The following is a 21,053-nucleotide window of genomic DNA, read 5'->3' as shown; positions in this document are numbered from 1 at the left end:
CTGTAATGAAGAAGTAAACAAATGTCATCGGTTGGTTAACCAGCTTTGCCTCTGAATTCCTCCATACTGCAGAACTTGTGGGACTGCTGATAATAGTAACAACAGTAAAGAACGTTTGCCTGAACTTTGTCCTCGCAACTGAAAATATTGGGGATTTTAAAGGTGCATGCTTTCAGATCTTAGCAAGTATTTCGGCCTGAGGGGGTGTGATCAACATGATACCATTAAAAAGGGAGCTGCCCAGAAAGGTCTATGTAATTGAGTACACTGTCATGTATGCGATTGCAACACAAACACTATGCAACGGCTACACAAACACATAAATTTATGTTGCATTTGCAGCACAATAGGTACTTGTTGGTAACCTGCTGTGTGTATATGCTGCCGTAGGAATCTTACCCTTTATCATCAGTGGGATATTTCAGGGAAACAGTTGGGGAGGCAGAGGAGGTCAAAGTTTTAGTAAAACATCAAAAAACTTGCTCTTTCTGCCTGTTCTGTACCAGTATTTTTCTTCTTATTTGGTTGGTTGATAGGACAATAAATAATACATGCAGGGTCAGTTCCTGTTGACTTCCATGAGTTTTAAATGATACTTAAGCCCTACTTAATGATACCTTCATATTGAAAACTGCAAAGTAGGAATCTATCATCTTGTCCAGGTTTTGTCATTGGTGACGGTATATATTGCTAATCCCTTCTCAGATTTGAAGGCTTGTTTTGGTGTTTTTTTCTCCACACCTTTATTGAATGTCACTGCTAACTCCATAAGCTAAGAGCAGAAAACAGACCAACAGGCAGAATCAAAAGGAAAATTTTTCAGTTGTTTGCATAAGTGCCAACAGCAGCTTAGTACTGTTCAGTCAGAGCTTTTGCAAACGGTGCTGAATGCTGCATGCACCTCTGCCTGGCTTGCAGGTAAGCTTTGGCTCCTTTCTCTAAGGTCTGTTGCTCCCAGTCCCACCAAGGCATTGAAAGGAGGGCAGGAATTTGGACTCCGAAATGTAAGCCTCTTGTCTGTCACCAGCACGTTTTCTTTACACGAGTTAGGCTTTGACTGTAAAGTGAGCTGCACAAAATTTACTGCTTGTGCTACACTGTCCAAATGCCTTATTCACATATTCCAGCAGTTTAATACTAGAAAGGCCACAGACAACCTATTTAAGTTGAGAATGAATTAAATTGTTTTATAGCTATTGTCTACCTGCGTGAAGAGACTGTTGATTCATAGCCAGACTGTTACTTTTATTTGAAAATGTGTAGTCCATTTCTTGCAAGCAGTTTCAGCTATTTCATTTTGATGTCTGTCAGTTTTTCCTTTTAAAAGCAAATGGAGTCCGAAAGTTCCATTTAGCAGATTTTTGACTGCTAATGCTATCTGCCATCTTACTGCTGATTTCTAGACCCACAGCTATTTGGCAGCAGTTTGGTGCCATCCAACAAACTACCTGGCATAGACTTACATTTCAGTTATTCTGGCTTTTGATTTCTGTTTTCACACTCTGTTAAAGCATGATTCCAGCTCTTCCTGCTCTCCTCCTGAAAAAAGCTCTTTCTATAGAAGAGGTCTTAAAGGACTATACAAGTTATGAAGATCTGGATATCAGTATGTAAAATACAGGCAGAATGGAACAGATCTCCAAAGATTTATATTTATATATATGGATTTCTCCAGTGTTTCTAGAACACCAGCATTTTTGTTTTCATTTGTGTTTTCCCATGTGTTTTCTCTGAAAAGCCCCTTCATCTTCCCAAGATGAATCTATAGGAAGGAAGAAGACCATTTTTTTTTTCTTTTCCTTGCTGGAGGGTGAATTAGACCTTCAGACAGCTCTGAAAGACTCATTTGAGCATTGTGCAATAACAAAGCAGGAAGAAGAACTACTGTGTGGCCACAGGCCATTTGAAATGAAGGGACGAGCCGTGGGGTCTCCGCTCATTGTGGGGCCTTTTCCGATTTGAGCTAGATATTGCCTGGTTAGAGTTGAGCTGTGCACTTGCACACAGATTGCTACAGTCTGATGTGCAAATCCACATTCACATGCTGTATTGCAGCCCATGAAAATGACAAAAATCAATGTCTCGTTCTGATCGATCATGTTTTTTTTTTTTTTCAGGAGGTCACCTCCTCTCTCCACTTGGCAATAGTGAAGACAGATACTCTTCTATAACTCTTTATATAAACAGTCTATACACAAAAGATCATTATCCTGACATCTACTATAGAGGACTGATACATGGTAGAGATTGTATTGTATTAGTCAACAAAAAAATGCTGACAAGGACAATAAAAACAAGGAGATTCGGTGCTTTTTATACAGGAGAAAAACTGCCAGAAACCTTTGAAGTTCTGAAATAAGGAAGGATGTCTATCTGACATCAATATTATCATTTGTTGTGTTGGGTTTTACCTTTGGGTGTAACAGCGCTCTTTTGTCAGCTTTTCTTTATATTGTTTTCATATTTCCCAACCGGATTTTTTGGTGCAGATTCTGGATAACACTTGTAGAGTTTGCACGAGTATCTCCATCCACATGGAACAGTCTGTTCAGTAGGAGAAAATGAATGGGAAAATAAGATGAAATTAAGCTATTAAGTGTATCTCTTAACCTGTGAGGAGCTCTTAGTTCTGTGCAGGTTCTTCACCATCTCTGAGACTTCTGTGGAGCTAAGCTGAAAGATGTCATTGACTGTGTGCACTGTTTTGGGGTTTTATGTTGGCACATAAGGTGACCAAAACCCAGTTTTTAACCCTTAAGAACTAGACAGATCTAGGCAGCTTCAGTTAGCTGCCTAGAACAAGGACATTATGACTGTGCAAGGTTGAAGCTGTAGGGAGTGGAAGGATTTCCTTAGTTTAGAAGTTAAAGTAGTTGAGTTGCAAAGTACCAATTTTTTCATTAAGAGATAGGATAGCCTTTGCCCTTGGAAGGGCTTGGGAATAGTATGGTGTTGCTTAATACTCTTAGAATCATAGAATCGTCTAGGTTGGAAGGGGCCTTTAAGATCATCAAGTCAAACCATTAATCTTGTACCAAGGGAAGCTTAAGGGCACATAAGCTGGGTTGAAGTGTCAACATAACAGGCAAGGATACATCTAATAAGGTATGCTGTTGCCTCTGATCATCTGAAATCACATATTTTTAAAAAAAATCCAAAATTATTCCAAAATCTTCTTGTGAACTGTGCCAGCGAAAACAAGGATAAAGCCTGGCTTTAAAAATGCCGTGGTGTGTTATGCCTTGGTTCTGATCTGTGCTCAGCACAGGAAGGGAAAAGGCCGCTGGGGAGGTAGTTAGTAGAAGTTGCTGCAGCCCTTCATCATGGGCTGAGGCACCATGGGGAAGTGCAGCTAAGTGGCATGAATGTGCCTGAGAAGACACTTTTCAAAAACAATGACAAGGAGAACATTTAGCAGGTGGGTCTTGGATATAAGTAGCTGTCTGTTGGCACTTGATCTTGGTGACTTTCTCTGTCATTTTCTGGTTCCCTTCTAAAGGTCCTCTCCTATGGATGCTGACTGTTGCACTTGTAGTGTGGCCTGCGTGCTTACAAACAGCTCATTTTGCAATCAGTTCTGCAACTGACCTTCAGAAGAAAAAAGGACAATTTAGGGGTCATAATGTTGTCCACATTGACAAGGAACACACAGATAAGGAAAAGAAAAGCTGATGTAAATTTGGGCAGTTGGAAACCCACCATGAGTCACCATACGTGGTGAGGGCTGCAGAAGCCCTAGCATGTAAGGATGATTATAGAGTATGACATTTCTATCTCAGAAATGGCTTGATTGGTTGAAAACATCTAAACTTATAGTTTACTACTTCACTTTGATTATGGTCTTTAAGAAAGGAGCTTGGCTTCAGACATTTTAGTTTATAATTTAGAGAGACAACTGGATTCTGTCCCACAGAAATTAGCATGGGACTAGCTGAAAGATGGTGTATACTTACCGCAGAGAGGATAAATCAGGGTCCTACCAAGAACAAGGGTATTAATTATCATCCTGTTTATGGCATACCCTTGCCCCTTCTGTTGCCTCCCCTAAAAAGCATGCCAAAATCTGGGCCAGCCATCTTTTTCCTTTTTATGCTGATGTGTATGTGGTGGTTGACCCAGTTATCTGTGCCTCAGAATAAACTCAGTCATGGGTACTGTCAATCCGTTTACCCGAGAGAACTGGGAACAACGGAGGCTGTATCTGCAGCGTGGGGGAAACTCTTCTGTTCCCAGATTTTGCATCCTGACACCTTGAAATTTGGCATTGAAAACATAAAGTTTGACGGCTATTTTCTGGTCTTTCAAATGTTGTCTGCCTCTGCATGTTCTGTGAAAGCACCGGCATTGTAATTTGGTAATGCCATCATGGTAACCATGATGATTTAAAGGTATAAGAGATGTGCAAGTTGTATGGAACAGTGATAAAAATCTTTTCTCATACGTTGTCTAAAAGTGACGTATAAGTAGCTTTTTAGTCAGACAGTTGCACTGCAATTTTATTTGACGTTTCCCATATATTAAGGGTAAACCCAGAAAATAATACTTGTTGAATAAATTGTCAGGTTGATGGTTGTTGCTAATACCCCTTTAAAAAAAAAAAAGCAGCCCTTTCTGTTCAGACACAGAATCAGTTTCTTAAGATCAGTTTCTTAAGTGACTACAGGAAAGTCAGGGGTTGCTCAAAGAACAACTCAGAAATGTAAATTTTGAGGCATCTGTAGGCATGCTTTTGTTTCTGTAATGAGATTTTTCTTGTCCCAAGGCAGAAAGTCTTGAAAGTGCTCTTAAGAGAGTGGGACAAAGTGCTATCTCTCAATGTTAACGTATATATCTGTAACAAAACATCTTAATTACAAGCATATACTGATTTTTGGTGTCATTGGAGAAACACTGATAGAAATTGAGGAATGCAGTCTCCTTGTGCCTGTTTTAATAGTGCAAGCAGTTTTAGTTTCTGTTGTGATTGTTGATCAAAGACTTAGCACAGGAGCAGTGCATAAAGCCCTTTAACAGAGTCCTCCGGCCTGCTCCCGCCTTCTCTCCCACTCTCCCTGTAGCATGAGGTACGCAAAGCCTGAAAGAAGTCCTTTTTTCCCTTCCCTTTTTTGTCCTCTATTTATTGATTGATTTAAGAAAGAAGGAGGAATGGGATGTCTCAGATGCTAGAAGTTTGGCAAGTACAGAGAGGTACCTTGATGTAGAGAGTGAAAGGAAGTCATGAGAAGAACAGTGTGGGGAAAAACTGATGACCTTACATGGGAAGAGCAAGCTTGGGTAAAACACAGAAATCATAAAGGATCTTCAGAAGTAGAAAAGTTATTGTGGAGATGCAGAAGTCTTGATATAAAAGGGAAGAAGTGGAAGGTGGATGGTTGCTGGATATGAAGCAAACCTGAAAGGATATACCCCAAAAAGCTTCTGTGTAGGGGAAAAGATGGGGAGCAAGGTGGTCCTGATGTATTTAGTATGTTTGGTTTATAGGATTAATGAAGTGATCTTGCATTAGGGCAGTTCCCTTTTTTTGTTGCTTTTGAAGGGGAAATTTCTTACTCTACTTTTTTCTCTTTTAGTCCGAAAGCCTCCTTCTGTGGGAAAGACATTTCAAACTGTATTTAGTTCATCTATTGCAATTTTGCTTTTTGTAATCTTAAGCTAGCTTGAAAAAGCGTATTTTAACCAATAGAGCTTTTTACATCATGGACATTTGTTTGGCATCAAACTAAAGTAAACTGATTGTATCTTCCTTAAAAAACCCAACAAAATAAACCCTCTTGTGTTAGACAGGACTACTCTGACCATTGCAAGTTTTTTTCTAGAGTATTTCTGTGGGTGCCAGAAATCTTTGTGAGCTCTTGAACCTTGTTAAAGAACTAATTGGTTTTGAGTGTTTGAAGAATCTGGGGTGATTTCAAGACACAGGTTCAAAGCTGATTGCTATCAGAAGACAACAAGCAAAACAAAAAAAGCGTTCGGAGAAGTGATAAAAAAATCTCTTCCTTTCCCAAGTACATCTTTCGTTTTGACTCTTGAGATGCCATTGCCTTACTGAGTGTCTGGCTGAGAAGACAGGGCTTGAATTTCTAATTTTAAATGTCCTCTTAGAGGATCGGCAATCTTACTTCCTCTTTTTGTGCTAAAAGAGGGGAGCAGGAGCATCTGTGGTTTGTGACTGAAAGTTTTTTGGGAGATGCATTATCAGTGTAAAATTTCAGTAAAAATTTGAAAGTAGAAAAGGAGCCCAGCCCTTTAAAATGGTAATCACACTGCTGCATGGGGATTCAGGCTGACTAACTCAACTTTCATTTATTCTTGGTTTAAATAAATACATTAGCGGTGATCTGATAACAAGTTGTTGCTGGTTTAGTCTGTAACGAAGTAATTCAAGAGTTTGTGTGTTGTTCTGTCTGAAGTGTTGAGTTGGTTGTATAACAGAGGAAAGTAAACTGTCTTGTTCATTGCAAAAGATTTAAGAAGTCGGGCTTCTGATAGGAGCTCTACACAGTATTTCTCCGAAATACCCCTCAAACTATTTCAACTGGAAGTATTCGGAAGTCCTGTGCACTTGCTAGTGCTCTGGCAGATGTATGAGCATTTTTCCTATTCGTAACTGCTTTGGAGCGCTTTCATTAAAATAAGTAATTATTGACTGTGAGAATCAGATTAGAAGCTGCAAAGAACAAAGAGAAAATTAAATTCACTCTCTTTTAAGCAAAGTGGAAGTGACATTATGTGAAAATACCTTTTCTGAAATTTCACCAAACGGCTGCTTTGTGGTGTTAGCATAATAAAGTAATTTAGAGATCCTACTTCTGACTATTAACTGCTTTAATTTCCCGTATGATGATGCCTGGTGCAGAAATAGCGTTCAGGAGACGATACCCATCCACTGAACAGCCCTGAGTTTTTTTGTGTATCTTTACACCAGTTTAACTTGCTGCTAAGGCGCTTGTACTGGCAAAACTAGGAAGTCTGCCCGCCAAAAAAGGGGTTGCGTCGGGCGGCTGCTCAGGGTCCCCACGGGGAAGGAAAGCAGAGCCCTGCGAACAGGGAGGTGCTGAAGCGATGCTCTTCTGCGTGTGGCCACGGGTCAAGTCCCTCAAGTCCCCGGCTTCGTGGCTCTTCAAGGTGCCAGGGTAGAGGCTAGCAGCAGTAGGATCTACTGGTTATAAAATGCTGCTACTAGTAAGAGTGTGTGATAGTTACTGGATGGGAAAAGTAGTAAGCCTGGAAGTGATGTAGGAAATGATCCTGCTGAGTATCCCAGGGGAAATCTGCAAAGACTTTGGGAAGATTTGTCGTCTTATGGGAACTTTTTAAATAATGGGAATAGCTTTTAATAACGGTGCTGCTTCAGCTTATCGATACATTGTTGAACTACCTTGGGCTAAGGTGGAACTTCCACTTTGGCCAGCTAACTCCTAGTTAGTCCGTGCAGATATTAGTTGTGGCTGCTCGTGGGCTGGATTATGACACTTGGTAGATGATATATCTGATCTGCCGTGTCTGTGAAGATTATAGATTTTTTGTGATCTTGCCTTGGGATGAGGTAGTTGTTTTTTGAGGGCCTGAGTTTGTTCCATTTTGTATCATAATTTGGTGGCAATTTGTACGTGCGTTTAACTCTGCAAAGAGGTAATGTGTACTCAAAGCACCAGAAGACTGGAACCACAAAATCGGGTCTATTTCAGTAGAGCTTGTGGTTCTTCATGTTTCTGCTGAAGGAAAAAGAGAGAGGGAAAGAATTTTTAAAATAGTGACATGTCCTAAGCGTTACTTCATAAGGTGATTTAGGAATAAGGTGATTTAGGAATAATTGTTTTTGCCGGTATCGTTTCTGCTAGTCACCAGGTTTCTATTATTGCCATAACACACTGCCTTCTTCTCTATGATACCTTATGTGAATTATGGGACAATGAAGCCAGCTGACTTCATTTAATAAATATGCTGTCCCGGTTTGGAGTAAGACCGAACCAATTTTCTGTTCTGTGGTTTTACATCTTAGCTAGGCCTCTTCTAGTTGTCTGAAATTAACGGCATATTGTGGAGAAAACTCCTCGTTCTCAGAATGATAAGACCGATGTTTGTGCTCCATGCCAAGGAATGGTATGCAGGGAAGCCCTTGCTTATACTTATTGCTATAACAACCAAGGTCAGCCAATTTTGTTATTTGCCCCCTTAGAGGGTCGGAAACGGAAAAAACATAGAGGGGTCACATCAGTGGGGAGGAGTGGACAGGACAGGTGACCCAAACCTGACCAACTGGGGTATTCCATCCCATCTGCCCCATGCTCAGTATAAAAGCTGAGGGATCAAAGGGTCAACCCCCTTCCTGCGATGGCCGACGTCCAGAGAGGACTCTGTCTGTTCATCTGCCTTTGATCCCGATCCGTGTGTTCCTGACTCCAGAGCTGGAATCCAGTTCCCATTCATCGCTGAGTCCAGTCTGGGACTTCCCCAGTGCCTGCCAGTGATGTGACTGTCATCCTGGGAGCTTGACACGGTTTTGTATATATTGTATCTATTTCATTATTTTCTTCTTTATTTTTATTTTAATATTAATTCTTCATTAAAGTAGTTTAGTTCATTCTAAACTTCTGAATCTCCTTATCTCTTTCTCCTCCTCTCTCCTCTTTTGGGGGCGGGGGGGAAAAGGGGAGGGGGAAGGGCCATCTGTCGGCCTGGTTTTGGTAAATTCGGCCGAAACCACGACATATGCTTTCTTATTCGCAGTAAGGACTAATATTCTGGAAATGTTTATATCATTTTTAAAAAGTTATGCTTAAGCTGTGTGAAAGACTGCCTCATGTTAAGCGAGTCTGTGCAGAAGTGGGCTGCTGTTGCCTGTTACGATATTTACTGTTTGAAACAGGAGAAGCAAGAAAAGTCAGACTGTAGCCATTGGTGGTCCAGATTTGCCAGTGCTTTATCTCAGGAAGATGAGGGAGCGTGGTGATGTTGTTCTGTCAGGTGCTTGATCACGCAGAAGCTACAGAGTGGACAGTTATAAAGTTAGATGGTATCACGTTTCGTGGGGATTTTTTTTTTTATTTGCTCCTTTGCCATGGCATCTGTTGTGATGGCATGCCTCCAGTTACTCTTCTTACATTTTAGTCAGACTTTAATAAGGTAAAGAGGAAGATCTGTAGCAGTCTGTTTTATTGGTCATGCTTGCCCTGTATTCATGTAATTTAAAAAAAAAAAACCAAACTTTTAAAATTTTACCTGTGCAATCTGTGCTGAAATATGTATCAAACTGAGGAGGCTTGTTCTCAGAGACTTCCTCGCTACGTATTTAAGAACGCAAGAGGGGATGATCCCAGGAAATTAAGCTGTTGTCTCAGTGCTGTAATTGCCCTGCGATACGATCTTGTGCTGAAATGGTATTTTTCCTCTAGATGAAACCTTCTGAGCTATTGCACAGCATGGGGGCTTTTATAAAACACACAGATTGAAAGTTCACAGCTCTGTAAAAGGTACTTCAGTTACAGCGAGGAGGAGTATTCCCCTCACAGCTAATAAAATTGTCATAATTTCAAGGACACTGCTGTAGTCCCCTTAGCAAAAGCTCAAAGCCGTGACTTGTGCTGGGCCTGATGGAGGATGAACAGGTGGATAATGGGGAATGTAACAGCAGGCTAACAGTGAGAAAGGAGAGCTGGTAGACAGCGATAATTACCTGTTAATTAAGGAGAAGAAGTGGGGGAGGGCAGGTAGATGTGGAATGTAAATGCTGTGGGAGAGACTGGCAGAAAGGAAAGGAGAACGTGGAGGAGCTGGTGGTCCCTGGGTCTCAGCGAGTGCCCCCGCGATGGCTGGCTGGAGAAGAGGATGGCTGGCTGGCTGGCTGTAGGAGGAGCTCCTGGGCCTGTGTTTCTGTGGCATGCAAGATGCTGCTCACCTTATCCAGCCCTTCTTGGGTAGGGTGCTGTGGAGGCAGAGAGAGCCCTGGCCCTGCTGTCAACTTTTCATCTGGTTCCTGTCGGGCGTGAGAGGGTTGACTGCTGGTGAAGCATCTGTCTGTACCTGGGGACCGTGTTACAGGGCAGTTGAAGCCAGGTGTCAGCTTCCTGCCTGTAACGGCATAAAGGGTGCTTAACAAAATGGAATTAAGTGTCACAGCGGTAACACTGCACACACCATACGATATATCAATTAATTTCACGTGCCCCAGAAATGTGCTGGAGATTCCAGAGATAACGTGCTTAATGTTATCTCCTACCTCACTTAATTTGATTTTATTTGAGAAATATATTGAAGTGGACAGAGGGTGACCGAGAAAATGAACAGCATTGTGAGTAAACTGTTGCAAATGATCACATTACCGCAGCCTAATGAGTTAAGGCAATGGGAATGGGCGTAAGCTGCTACCTGGGTGGTTCTACCTGACATGCTCTCTAATTGCAATGAGATTCAAATGAGTGCCTTGTCAGCTGCTGTTGTGCATTAAATTAATAATAAATTAAGTTTGAGAAACCCAAAGTTTTGGGAGCATCTGCTAATTCCTGTGATTTTCTTAGGGCCTGCTACCATATAATGGTGCTAGTGTCTACCATAATGTGTGATACTTCTGTTTTATAAATGACTAGCAGAGAAGGACCTGGATACTCTACATGGAAATACAGACTTTTGCACCAATATTTGGGGGGAACCGTCAGGTTTTTAGTGAGTTCAGTGAGTCCCTAAGAACATGTGAGAAGCAGCTGTAGACCAGCATTCCTAGGCTTTCCTGTGTGGCTGTAAACATCCTTAAGGCAGAGATTTGTACAACCGAGAAGCTCTGTGCTGTTGCTGTGGTAAGCGTGCAAACATGATGGAGGTGGAAACAACTTTTGCCCTTCTGTTGCTTTTGTTGAAAGGAAGAAAGCAGGGAAGAATACTAGCTGCCTTTGTCCAAAGGATTGCTAGGCTTTTGCAAAAGCGTATGTGTTGTCTTTCATTTGGGAAGAGTATCAAGCTATTCTGCCCTGTGTGTAATAACAACTCGGGGGGGGGTTGTGTGCTTGCAGACCTACATTGGTTCGATAGTTGCCTCTGTGAACCCTTACAAGAGCATCCCAGGACTGTACGACTGTGCCTCCATGGAGCGATACAGCAAGCACCACATGGGAGAGATTCCACCTCATATCTTCGCTGTGGCGAACGAGTGCTACCGCTGCCTTTGGAAGCGCCATGACAACCAGTGTATCCTCATCAGGTAAATGACTGCTGCTGCTGCTTCTTTGGTTATCCCTGCTGGTGAGCCTCCTGAGGTAATTTAGGAGCATGGGTTTGGGCCACTTGAACAGGAGAAATCCAAAAGAAAGAGGGCTTTTAAATCACCAGAGTTTCAAGAGAGAATTCTGAATTTGCTCTGTATCATTCTGTGGACCTCTAACAAAATGTTGATTTTTCTTACTCATCTTAAGGTTTCATTTAGTGAAAAAGCGTATTGTATTTTTCTGCATTTTTTGCTACTCACCCATCTAATGTTACCCTAAGTGCTTTCCCCACCAGTTTAAACATCTCTGTGCGGCTCAGTAGTTTGTCACCACTGGACTCTGAACCCTGTATAGAGAGGAAAATTAAAAATAACCACCAGTCTTGAGAAGTGCAGTAAATAAGAGTACCAGAAGAGAAAACCCTCCATGTTTTAGCCACTTAATTCTATCTGATTAATCTTACTTTCTTAATCTCATTGTGCTTTAATTTAATGGTGATTTAATAGCTTCCCGTTTGATCCACTGTGTCACTGGTATTCAGGATCTCGGGGCTACTGAATGTATGTCGCATGAGAGCGGTTGGCATTTCAATAGCTTTTCACTGCTTTCAGCTCCTCCTTCCTTCTTGCTCCAGAAGAGCTGAAAACACAGCCAACTCTTTTCCCTTTTCCCCTGCCTGCCAGCTCAGCTGCCTTGGCTCACCCATGGGCAGGGAAGCCGAAGCCTTGCCCGCCGGATCACTCGGAGGAGCATCTTGGTGGCGATGGCAGCCTGGCACCAGCCGTCAGGCTCCGAGCCAGGGGTGATGCTCAGGGTTGGGTGGGTGAGAGAGCTTGTGTTTCCCCTTCCCTCTCCTCTCTCGCTTCTGCAGTGTTTTTGTGATTAAACCTGTTTGCTCTCGCCTTCCTGCAACCTACCAGCGCAAGTTAAATGTGGAGAGCTCTTCAGACACAAGGTGACACTATTTTGACTGTCCCCCGAGACAGGAGCTCCATGGCAGCCCTCGCGACAGCCATGGGACTGTGGCGCGGGGCAGAGAGGGGATGAAGCAGAGTGAGAGCAGTGCCTTTTGCAATAGGCAGCTTCTACTGGCATTTAAGATTACAGGCCAGTTTGCAAGGTTTCCTGGATAAGAGGAGGATTTGGCACATGTAGTTCAGCACCCAAGCCGCTGTTAAGAGATGTGGATCAGATGCAACACAGCTAGGTCTGGTTCCAACTTTCTGCAAGCTCTCAAGTCACAGTCTCCACCTGTCCTCGCCTCTAGGCTGGTTCTGCCTGGCAGTGGCACAAAGACAGAGGGGGCTGAGTGTGGTTTTCAGCTTTCTGCAACTGTATTTCTCCTTTTTATTATTTAATACATAGCGCTGTACATATAAAGCGGAGTCCAGGTGACACTGAGAAAAAGTGAAATGCACAGAGGTCTTTGTTGTGTGAAAATAGCTAGCCTGGAGTCATGACTTCATGTTTTAATGCCAGGTGGTTACTTGTGAACAGCCCATGTACCCAAATTTTGGGGACTGAAATAATGTCTGGTGCCTAGCAGGTGGCCGTTGGTATTTTTGCCATTCTGTACTGGCCCAAGTATTTTACCTTTTCTTCCAGTTCCCCACAAGCTGCCAAGAGAAAAGCAGGTTGTGTCCTAAAAAGGACATAAGCAGAAGTATGTGATGTTCCAGAGGAGTCTCCAGCAGTCCCTGCTCTGTAAACCATGTGCTTTGGTACAGATAAGCCATAATACGGAGAAGTTTTGCATTAGCAGTCCCTTTTAAAATTGTTTATTGTAGTCATGGATTAAAACAATGCTTTGTTCAGTGTTTCAGACAAGTGTTGCAATACAACCGTATAAGGGTATTTTGTTTCTACAGAAATTGAGGGAACATGCAATTCAAATCACAAAATAAAAGGTCAAATCTACTTTCTTAAAACAGTATTATCTCCCGTATCTGTGAAGGACTCAGAGCAGGATTTTTTTAAAATTACCAAAGGTTTTCACTGGCCCTCGTGAGGCTTAGGAAAGTCCCTGCATTCATATACTTAGTTTACGGCATCAGAAGTGTACTTACCATTTTCAGCATCCTTGGTCGTCCTGCATCCTGGCTTTGAATTAGATGTTGCAACAAATCACTGTCAGTCTTTTGATTACTACTGGCATTTGAAAAAAATGGTCAAGTGGAGCTCTGCAGTATCTGAATTCAGGCAAATATTCTGCTCTGGTATTTAATGTAAGAGATGATAAAAAGGGAAATTTTGTTGCATCACGAAAACACAATAAACAGTTACATCCCGTTAAAATCAATGAATTGTTCGTGTAGGCTTCACGTTCTGATACGCAGTTTCACCTGCTCCTAACTTTGGGATCTAAAAACTCAGTAGCCAGTTGTGACAGCCCCGTGAGGTAAGGTGCTGAACGCTTTGTAATGATCCTCTGGACTTGAAGTGCCCCCTGCTGGCATCCAGAATTAGCTCAGCTGTGTCTCAGAGCTGCTTTCTTAAGGCATTGGAGTCAAAAATCTGTGAAAAAGCTTCTGCTGTTTTGAAATGCTTGGGTATTTGCTTGGGTGGAGTAAGATGAAAGGGTCAAGTCAAGAACCTGAATTAAAAACTGTCAACAGTAGTGACTTAAAATGTAATATAAATGTGAGACCATTTTTCCAGTATAACCACCCAGACCAGAGATGAAAAGGAAAGAAATGCAGAAGAGATGATATCAAATGGAGTCATCCAAAGATGCTTATTTATCAGTCTGTGTTACACAGGCCTATTTTAATTCATGATAATGCTGCATAAAAATGACTTAGCAGCCTAAAATGTCAACAAAATGGCCCATTGAAGAAGCTGTGCACAACCCATGCATTAGAATATTTACACAGATGTGAAAGGGTATTCTCATTCTCCCAGGCTAAAAATTGTTTATCTGGCTATTGAACTAGAGTTTTCACATAGAAAAAAACCATCTACATCAATGAATTCTCAGTTTCATGTTGATCTGAAGCTTACTGGAGAATCCAGTTTCATTTAAAACAGAAAAAAAAAAAGACAAACCAAAAAAGCACCACAATTAAATTTGATGCTACAAGAGTCATGTTAAAAAAAATAATAATTGACATATCATGATTTTTCAGCTATGTTCCTTGGCAGGCATGAAGCTCAACATGAGCAGGCAGTGTGCACTGGCAGCCCAGAGAGCCAACCGTGTCCTGGGCTGCATCAGGAGAAGTGTGGCCAGCAGGTCTCGCGAGGTGATTCTGCCCCTCTACTCTGCGCTCGTGAGACCCCTCCTGGAGTACTGTGTCCAGCTTTGGAGTCCTCAACACAGAAAGGACATGGACCTGTTGGAACGGGTCCAGCGGAGGGCCACGAGGATGATCAGAGGGATGGAGCACCTCTCCTATGAAGACAGACTGAGAGAGCTGGGGTTGTTCAGCCTGGAGAAGAGAAGGCTCCGGGGAGACCTTATAACAGCCTATCAATACCTGAAGGGAGCCTACAGAAGAGCTGAAGAGGGACTCTTTGTCAGGAAGAGTGGTGACAGGACAAGGGGCAATGGTTTTAAATTGGAAGAGAAGAGATTTAGATTAGATATAAGGAAGAAATTCTTTACAGTGAGGGTGGTGAGGCACTGGAACAGGTTGCCCAGGGAAGTTGTGGATGCCCCATCCCTGGAAGTGTTCAAGGCCAGGCTGGATGGGGCTTTAAGCAACCTGCTCTAGTGAGAGGTGTCCCTGCCCATGGCAGGGGGGTTGGAACTAGATGATCTTTAAGGTCCTTTCCAACTCTAGCCATTCTATGATTCTATGATTCTATGATTCTATGAGTCCATCATACTCAAGGAATAGCCCAACAGCTTGTTCTGACATAGGGAAGGGACTGAGTACCCCCATGATGAGCTGATGTTCACAAGTTGGGACCAAGTTCAAACCTCCACCCCTTTATTTTAAGAATAGGGAAATATCTTTAGGGTTTGGGGTTTTTTTGTGCTCTGTTTGAGGTGGTCTAGTCTGTGCACAAACAAACATATACTCTTCTCTCAGGTACAATAGCAGTTGATCCACTTTAAAGTACTCGAAGTGTAAAGCAGTCGAAGAAGCAGCAACAGTCATCCTCAATGACATTCAAGTCAGTGCCACGAGTGGGAAATCACAGCCTGACACCAGTTTCTTCTCTCTGTTATCATCTGGTGGCCTGGTTGTTCAGCTTGCAAATCAGTGTGAACCAAAGTACACTTTAGGTGAGACCCAGACTTGTGATGTGAAGATGTTCTTATGAGACTGACACCAAAATTCACATGTGTGTTTGACAAACTGTATCTGCTGAAGAGGCTTATTTTGTCTGTGTGTATCTGTCTTTGGGGTTTTGAAGCCAGCAGACAGAACTGAAAAGTGATTTAGAGTGATGTTGATACTGCCTCACTCGCATTATGTCCTTCAGAATGAGGAGTATCTCCTGGTGACCCCTTTTTCCACTGCGGCAGTCCAGAGTCCAGGCTGCTGTGCCCTTAGCGAGATGCCCTGCGTAGAATAAATCATGGAGAAAGTCAAAAGGTCCCCTTGTGGGTTGCTGTCATACTTAATATATTCACAATACTGAATGTAGTGATGCGGAACAAGCTGGGCACTTAAACTCATGGGGTGGAAAGGTTGGCTGTGCACTAAGAAATTCACCCTTTCACTGACCTTGGCAAGTTCTTGTAGGTATAGGCTTTCTAAGGAGTCTGAAAGATTGATCCCACTTAACCTACCATTACTGTATGTGCTGTAAAGTTGAATAAACAACTTTAAAGTTTAGCGTGCTTGTTATTGATTTTCATCTCATTATCAAAAACTGGTTTTTGTAAAGCATTTTGTAAAGGAAAAAGAGAGCCAACTTGATGCACATAAAATTATGAGTCCTGAGCTGAACAACACCAGGCAGGGGTGAGATCTTACTGTTGTACCATTGGGCTCCAGGAATCCATCCATTTGGTGCTCAATAGTAGTTGTAAAACTGAATAGTATAGAACAGTTACTGGTAAATGAGTAGACAACATTGGGTAAATCCATCATTTGCTCATATCTTTAGTATTTTGCATGAGCCTTTTTCCCTCTTGCTTGATATCCAGGAGGACTTTGTGGAACTGGAGGTGGTTCAGAGGAGAACAAAAAGGAGCAATCAAAAGTATAGCATGGCCAATGGAGATGGGCAACTGGAATTACAGGGGACTACCCATGAAGTCATGCACAGCAGAGAAGAGCACTGGCATGAGTTGTTGGTTTCTCCTTCCAATACAAGAACTATGGGGCATCAAATGAAGCTAACAGGAGGCAGATCCAAAACAAGACAAGTGTTTTTTAAGGGAGTATGGCCAAAAACTCACGGAAGATAAATCCATTGAGGGTTACAAGGCACACAGAAACCAGATTTAGGTCAGGAGCCCTCTGAACAGCAAATAACTGGAAGCTGGAAGAACACAGAAGGGGAAAGTATTGCATGTCTTCCCAGGGCACCTCCATTTGGCAACTGTCAGAGATAGGACACTGGGCAGGTAGATCTTTGGCCTGACCCAGTTCTGAGCCTCTCCTGCTCTAATTGCAAAATTGCTCTCAATTACGGTGGGGTGACTTTCAGCTGCCATAGAACTACAGATGCTCCAGAGCATGAGACAGAGGGTGAGGGCAGAGGAAGGATGGTGTCAGTGAAAGAGCCAGTGTCCTCCTCGGCACCTACATCGCTACTGTCGAGCTGCACACTGCTTAGAGGGTGAGAATTCAGGCAGGAAGAAGTATGTATCAGTTGATGATTTTTTGCACCAGACAAGGATAATGCAAGGGTTTGTGAAGCTCTTTCAAGACTAGTAACACAAATGTTTTGTACAAGGAGTGAGTATTAAATATGGGGAATATTAAATATTCACTTTCTTGAAAAGGAACATGAGTGAGTGAGGGCCTGCAAAGAGAAAGGGAACAAAAAAGCCAGACGTTAAGGTTAAAACTAAATTAAAAATACTACAAAATTTGTTTGAGATGGTATGATAGGTGAATCATACTTGTTGGAATATATCAGCAGGTAGCATATCTTGTATGAAGCTTTATGAAACATTTTAAATGCTCTGATTTTTCTTGGGAAATACTTAGACCTCAGCTACAAAACTCTGAGTCTCGTGCTGTTTTCTGAATGCCTCTTCTCTCATTATTTTTGTATTTGCTGGCATTCATTTGCAGGAAAATCCCATGCTGCTTTCTTGGGCTGTACCTTTCTTCTTTGCTTTTTACTAGAAAGCATCATTATACTTTGCCATAACCTGAAATCCCTGGGGTCACCACTCAGCAATGGGACAACAAAAGACTGTTAAATAAACTAAGCTTGCTCCGCATGCCCAGTTCTGCTCTATCAAAGTCTCCCGCTTGCTACAACGAAAAGGGTAGGATAAGACCAAAATGTACCTCCTTTCACTTGGACTAAACTGGAATTAGGCACAGCTTAATTAGGAATTAGGAAAACTAGGAATTAGGCTGCATCTTAGGATATAATGCTAGGACTTCAGATGAAAAGTAAGCAAACTAGACAAACTATAACCACAAGTTATGTTTCTTAATGGCTCACAGTGTGTTTTTAATTAGAAGGCTATATAATTGAAGGGAACTAATAATTGGGGAAATGAGCCAAATTTATACCTTCCCTTTTTAAAGTATTGATTTTGAAGAGAAACTGAGTGTATTGCCTTCTGTTTTTATCAACAAGATTGCTTATTAACAGTTTCTTTTTAAAATGTCAGTTTAGCATTATCAAATAGCTTTGTTCTGCTATGCGTGAAGATGAAAGGTTTTACATCTCTGACGGTGATGAGAGGTGAAAATTGTATATTTTGGACTCGTGAATCTGACTTATTTGCATGGGCAAGTAAAAAGGTTGTTTAAAGAATATGTATCTCACTAAGAATATCATTATTAATTATACTAGTGGCCTTTATGTGTTATAATATGCATTGGTGTCTCTGACCTCCTCCTTCTCACAGCAGGGCTTCTCGGAACATAGGAAGTTCCATTCAAATATGAGGAGAAACTCCTTTACGGTGAGGGTGACAGAGCACCGGAACAGGCTGCCCAGGGAGGTTGTGGAGTCCCCTACTCTGGAGATTTTCAAGACCTGCCTTGATGCAGTCCTGACTAGTGTGCTCTGGGCAATCCTGCTTTGGCAGGGGAGTTGGACTAGATGATCTCTAGAGGTCCCTTCCAACTCTGAGAATTCCGTGATTCCTTAGGTAGATTGCTGCAACATAATCCCAAACTCTCAGAGTTTAATTCATATTCCGGACTTTCTCCCCTACAATTGCAATGTCTTTATTCTAACTTTGGGGTTTTTTGTGTTGGTGAGAATTGTTGGGTAGTTGCTTGCGTTCAGAGAGCTCTTTGTTGCCTCATACGTGTTGTGTACATCCTTACACAATCAATGCCTTGAAGTGCTGTCTGAACAGTGGTATGAAGTCTAAAGATAGCTAGCATTTTGTGTTGAATGTCATATTCAGCAAGCCTAAAGGGGTATTCTGCTGCCTTTTGAGTATCATTTCTAATCACCTCAGTCTTCCTGACCTCCAGTTATTTAGAGTTTGGAGGGCTGGCCAGACAGAGGGCTTTTCCCCTGGCAGGTGGAACTGTGCAAAGACTTTGCTCCTTTTTTTCTTTCAGTGGCGAAAGTGGTGCTGGTAAGACAGAAAGCACTAAGCTGATTCTCAAGTTCTTGTCTGCAATGAGCCAACATTCGCTGGAGCTGTCCTGCAGAGAGAAGACCTTCTGTGTGGAGCAGGCTATTCTTGAGAGCAGGTACTAGATCTTTCAATACACAATTAGTTTTTCCAGAAGACATTAGCCTTGTCATTGAAATAAGAGCTTGCAATGTAATTAGAAGACGTGGGTGCGTTTACTGAACAATAAAATGAATATTGGAAAGGGGGAAATTTTCCATTAAAGCAAATTACCTGGCTGCTCTAGAGAGTTGTGAGCACAGTGGTTTATCTTAATGAAGCAAAAAGATGCAGAGTTTTGAAATGGACGATGCTTTAATGGTGGCTTTCATTTTTATTTGGGGCTGAATTCAGGTAATCAGAGTGAGGGAAATGGGCGTTTGGAGGGACAAACCACTGGTTTGGTTTGTATAGCCTGAGGGTAGGGTAGAACAAGGTACAGCATGGTGAGGATAAAGTGTGTGAGTGGTAAAAGCGTGCTGAGGAAAGAGAGAATAAGTAGAACTGATAAGACAGATGAGTAAATGCATCAGATCAATCGGACATGCTCCATGCAAACAGAAAAAAAATATCTCTCAGTGTTTGAATGAAATAACATAGGGTTCTAAACTAAAAACAAAGACAATTTGAGATACTATTACTTTTGTTTATCATGCTTAATCTCTGTTTTACCTACTGTATCTTGATGTAATTATTTTTTTTAATTGCCTTAGGACAAGGACTATTTTCTCTACATCTGTCTAGCAATTTGCATGTGCTGAGATTTCTTATTTCTATAATTTGAGTACTGCAGTGAGAATTGCATGCATCTTTTGAGCAGTTACAGATTAAGCTGCAGAGTAGTTTAGTACGATTAATCCTCCTGCTGCTTGAGTACTTGCATCTTTTGATAGAAAGTTGAGATGCCCTTTGTTAATAATTTGAGGATAATACTGAGGATGTAAGCTGTGGCTGAGGAGGGTGTCAGAAGAGTGCTGTTCCTTTCACCAGTCCCATGTGAAACTGTTGGCATGCTGGTCACACGTTAACGCTCTTGTTGTTCTCCTGTATTTTAACAGCCCAATTATGGAAGCTTTTGGCAACGCGAAGACTGTTTACAACAACAACTCCAGTCGCTTTGGGAAGTTTATTCAGCTGAACATCTGTCAGAAAGGAAACATTCAAGGAGGAAGAATTATAGATTGTATCCTTGTTTGGTGATTTTACTGCTCTTTGCGGGCAGCCCCCACGCACCTCCTCTGTTGAGGCCTTAGAGAAGTGGCTTGCTCTTGTCTGTCTTGTCACCCAAACCTGAAATGCACACAATTAAATTGAGCTGATGTGGGTGGTAAAGGGAAGCAGTAACACGAAATTCTGCATGTGTTTGCACGGGTGCACACATGTATTTGTGGCAGGGTGGGGTTTATATAGTCCTGGAGAACCAAGACTTTGTATTGCTGCTGCTGGCTTGGTTCATGTGCATTTTCCTACATAGTGAGCTAAAACAGCCTGAGTTCTTTGGGATAACTTCACTTGTTAGCTATTTCCCTCATTTATTATATTGGAAGATAAGTTTCTTTCTTTTCTGGAAAAGTTCTTGAAAGAGCAGAGCTGCTGAATTTCTGCAGTGTGAGCCTGGGTGGGTCTAATCCTTGAATTTGTCCTGCATTTTGCAAAATTGGGAGTATGAGCCAGCTCCACAAGAGCACCAGAGGTGTGGGGATGAGGAATATACTGAGGGGATGCTACCTAGTGTTTTGAACATAAACTGCTTTTGAAGTGGGACAAATTTCATTCTTAAAGCTGTTTCCAAGCTTTAGGGAAAAGAAAAAGCAAAGGAAAGCAGATGTCATTTAAAATCCAGAACATGACAAGTCCAATTTTGATCGGATGGAGGAGAAGGAAGTGTGGGAACACATTGGTATTAGAACTTCTGCAATATTATCATTGTTGCTACTTTATTCATCTTGTTATGGCAATAGGCATGTCGTGAGAAAACACCATCATGCTCTTCCTATTGTCTCAAGTGAAAGAAGGAAGATTATAAATAGCTTGTGCATTAATTGCTTTTTATTTTATTCCTTGACTGAAATTTTTCTTCCTGGCTACAGATTTATTGGAAAAAGTAAGTTGATGTTTGCTTTTGTTCAGTTAAT

The 21,053-nt window shown here is 41.9% G+C and overlaps 1 protein-coding gene across 1 annotated transcript in view; it reads left to right on the top strand.

Annotated features, from left to right (window-relative positions):
• MYO10 (myosin X) overlaps nucleotides 1–21,053 on the top strand; it is a 171,984-nt gene that overhangs the window by 80,686 nt on the left and 70,245 nt on the right. The window contains exons 4-7 of the mRNA XM_074146918.1: nucleotides 11,007–11,194; nucleotides 18,863–18,997; nucleotides 19,977–20,101; nucleotides 21,009–21,022. Coding sequence (XP_074003019.1) covers nucleotides 11,007–11,194; nucleotides 18,863–18,997; nucleotides 19,977–20,101; nucleotides 21,009–21,022 — 462 coding nt within the window. The remainder of the gene's footprint in view (nucleotides 1–11,006; nucleotides 11,195–18,862; nucleotides 18,998–19,976; nucleotides 20,102–21,008; nucleotides 21,023–21,053) is intronic.

The sequence above is a fragment of the Numenius arquata genome, chromosome 4 (genome assembly GCF_964106895.1).
Source record: "Numenius arquata chromosome 4, bNumArq3.hap1.1, whole genome shotgun sequence".
NCBI lineage: Eukaryota > Metazoa > Chordata > Aves > Charadriiformes > Scolopacidae > Numenius > Numenius arquata.
Note: the sequence above shows the minus strand (reverse complement) of the source record. Positions and strands in the feature narration are given on the sequence as shown.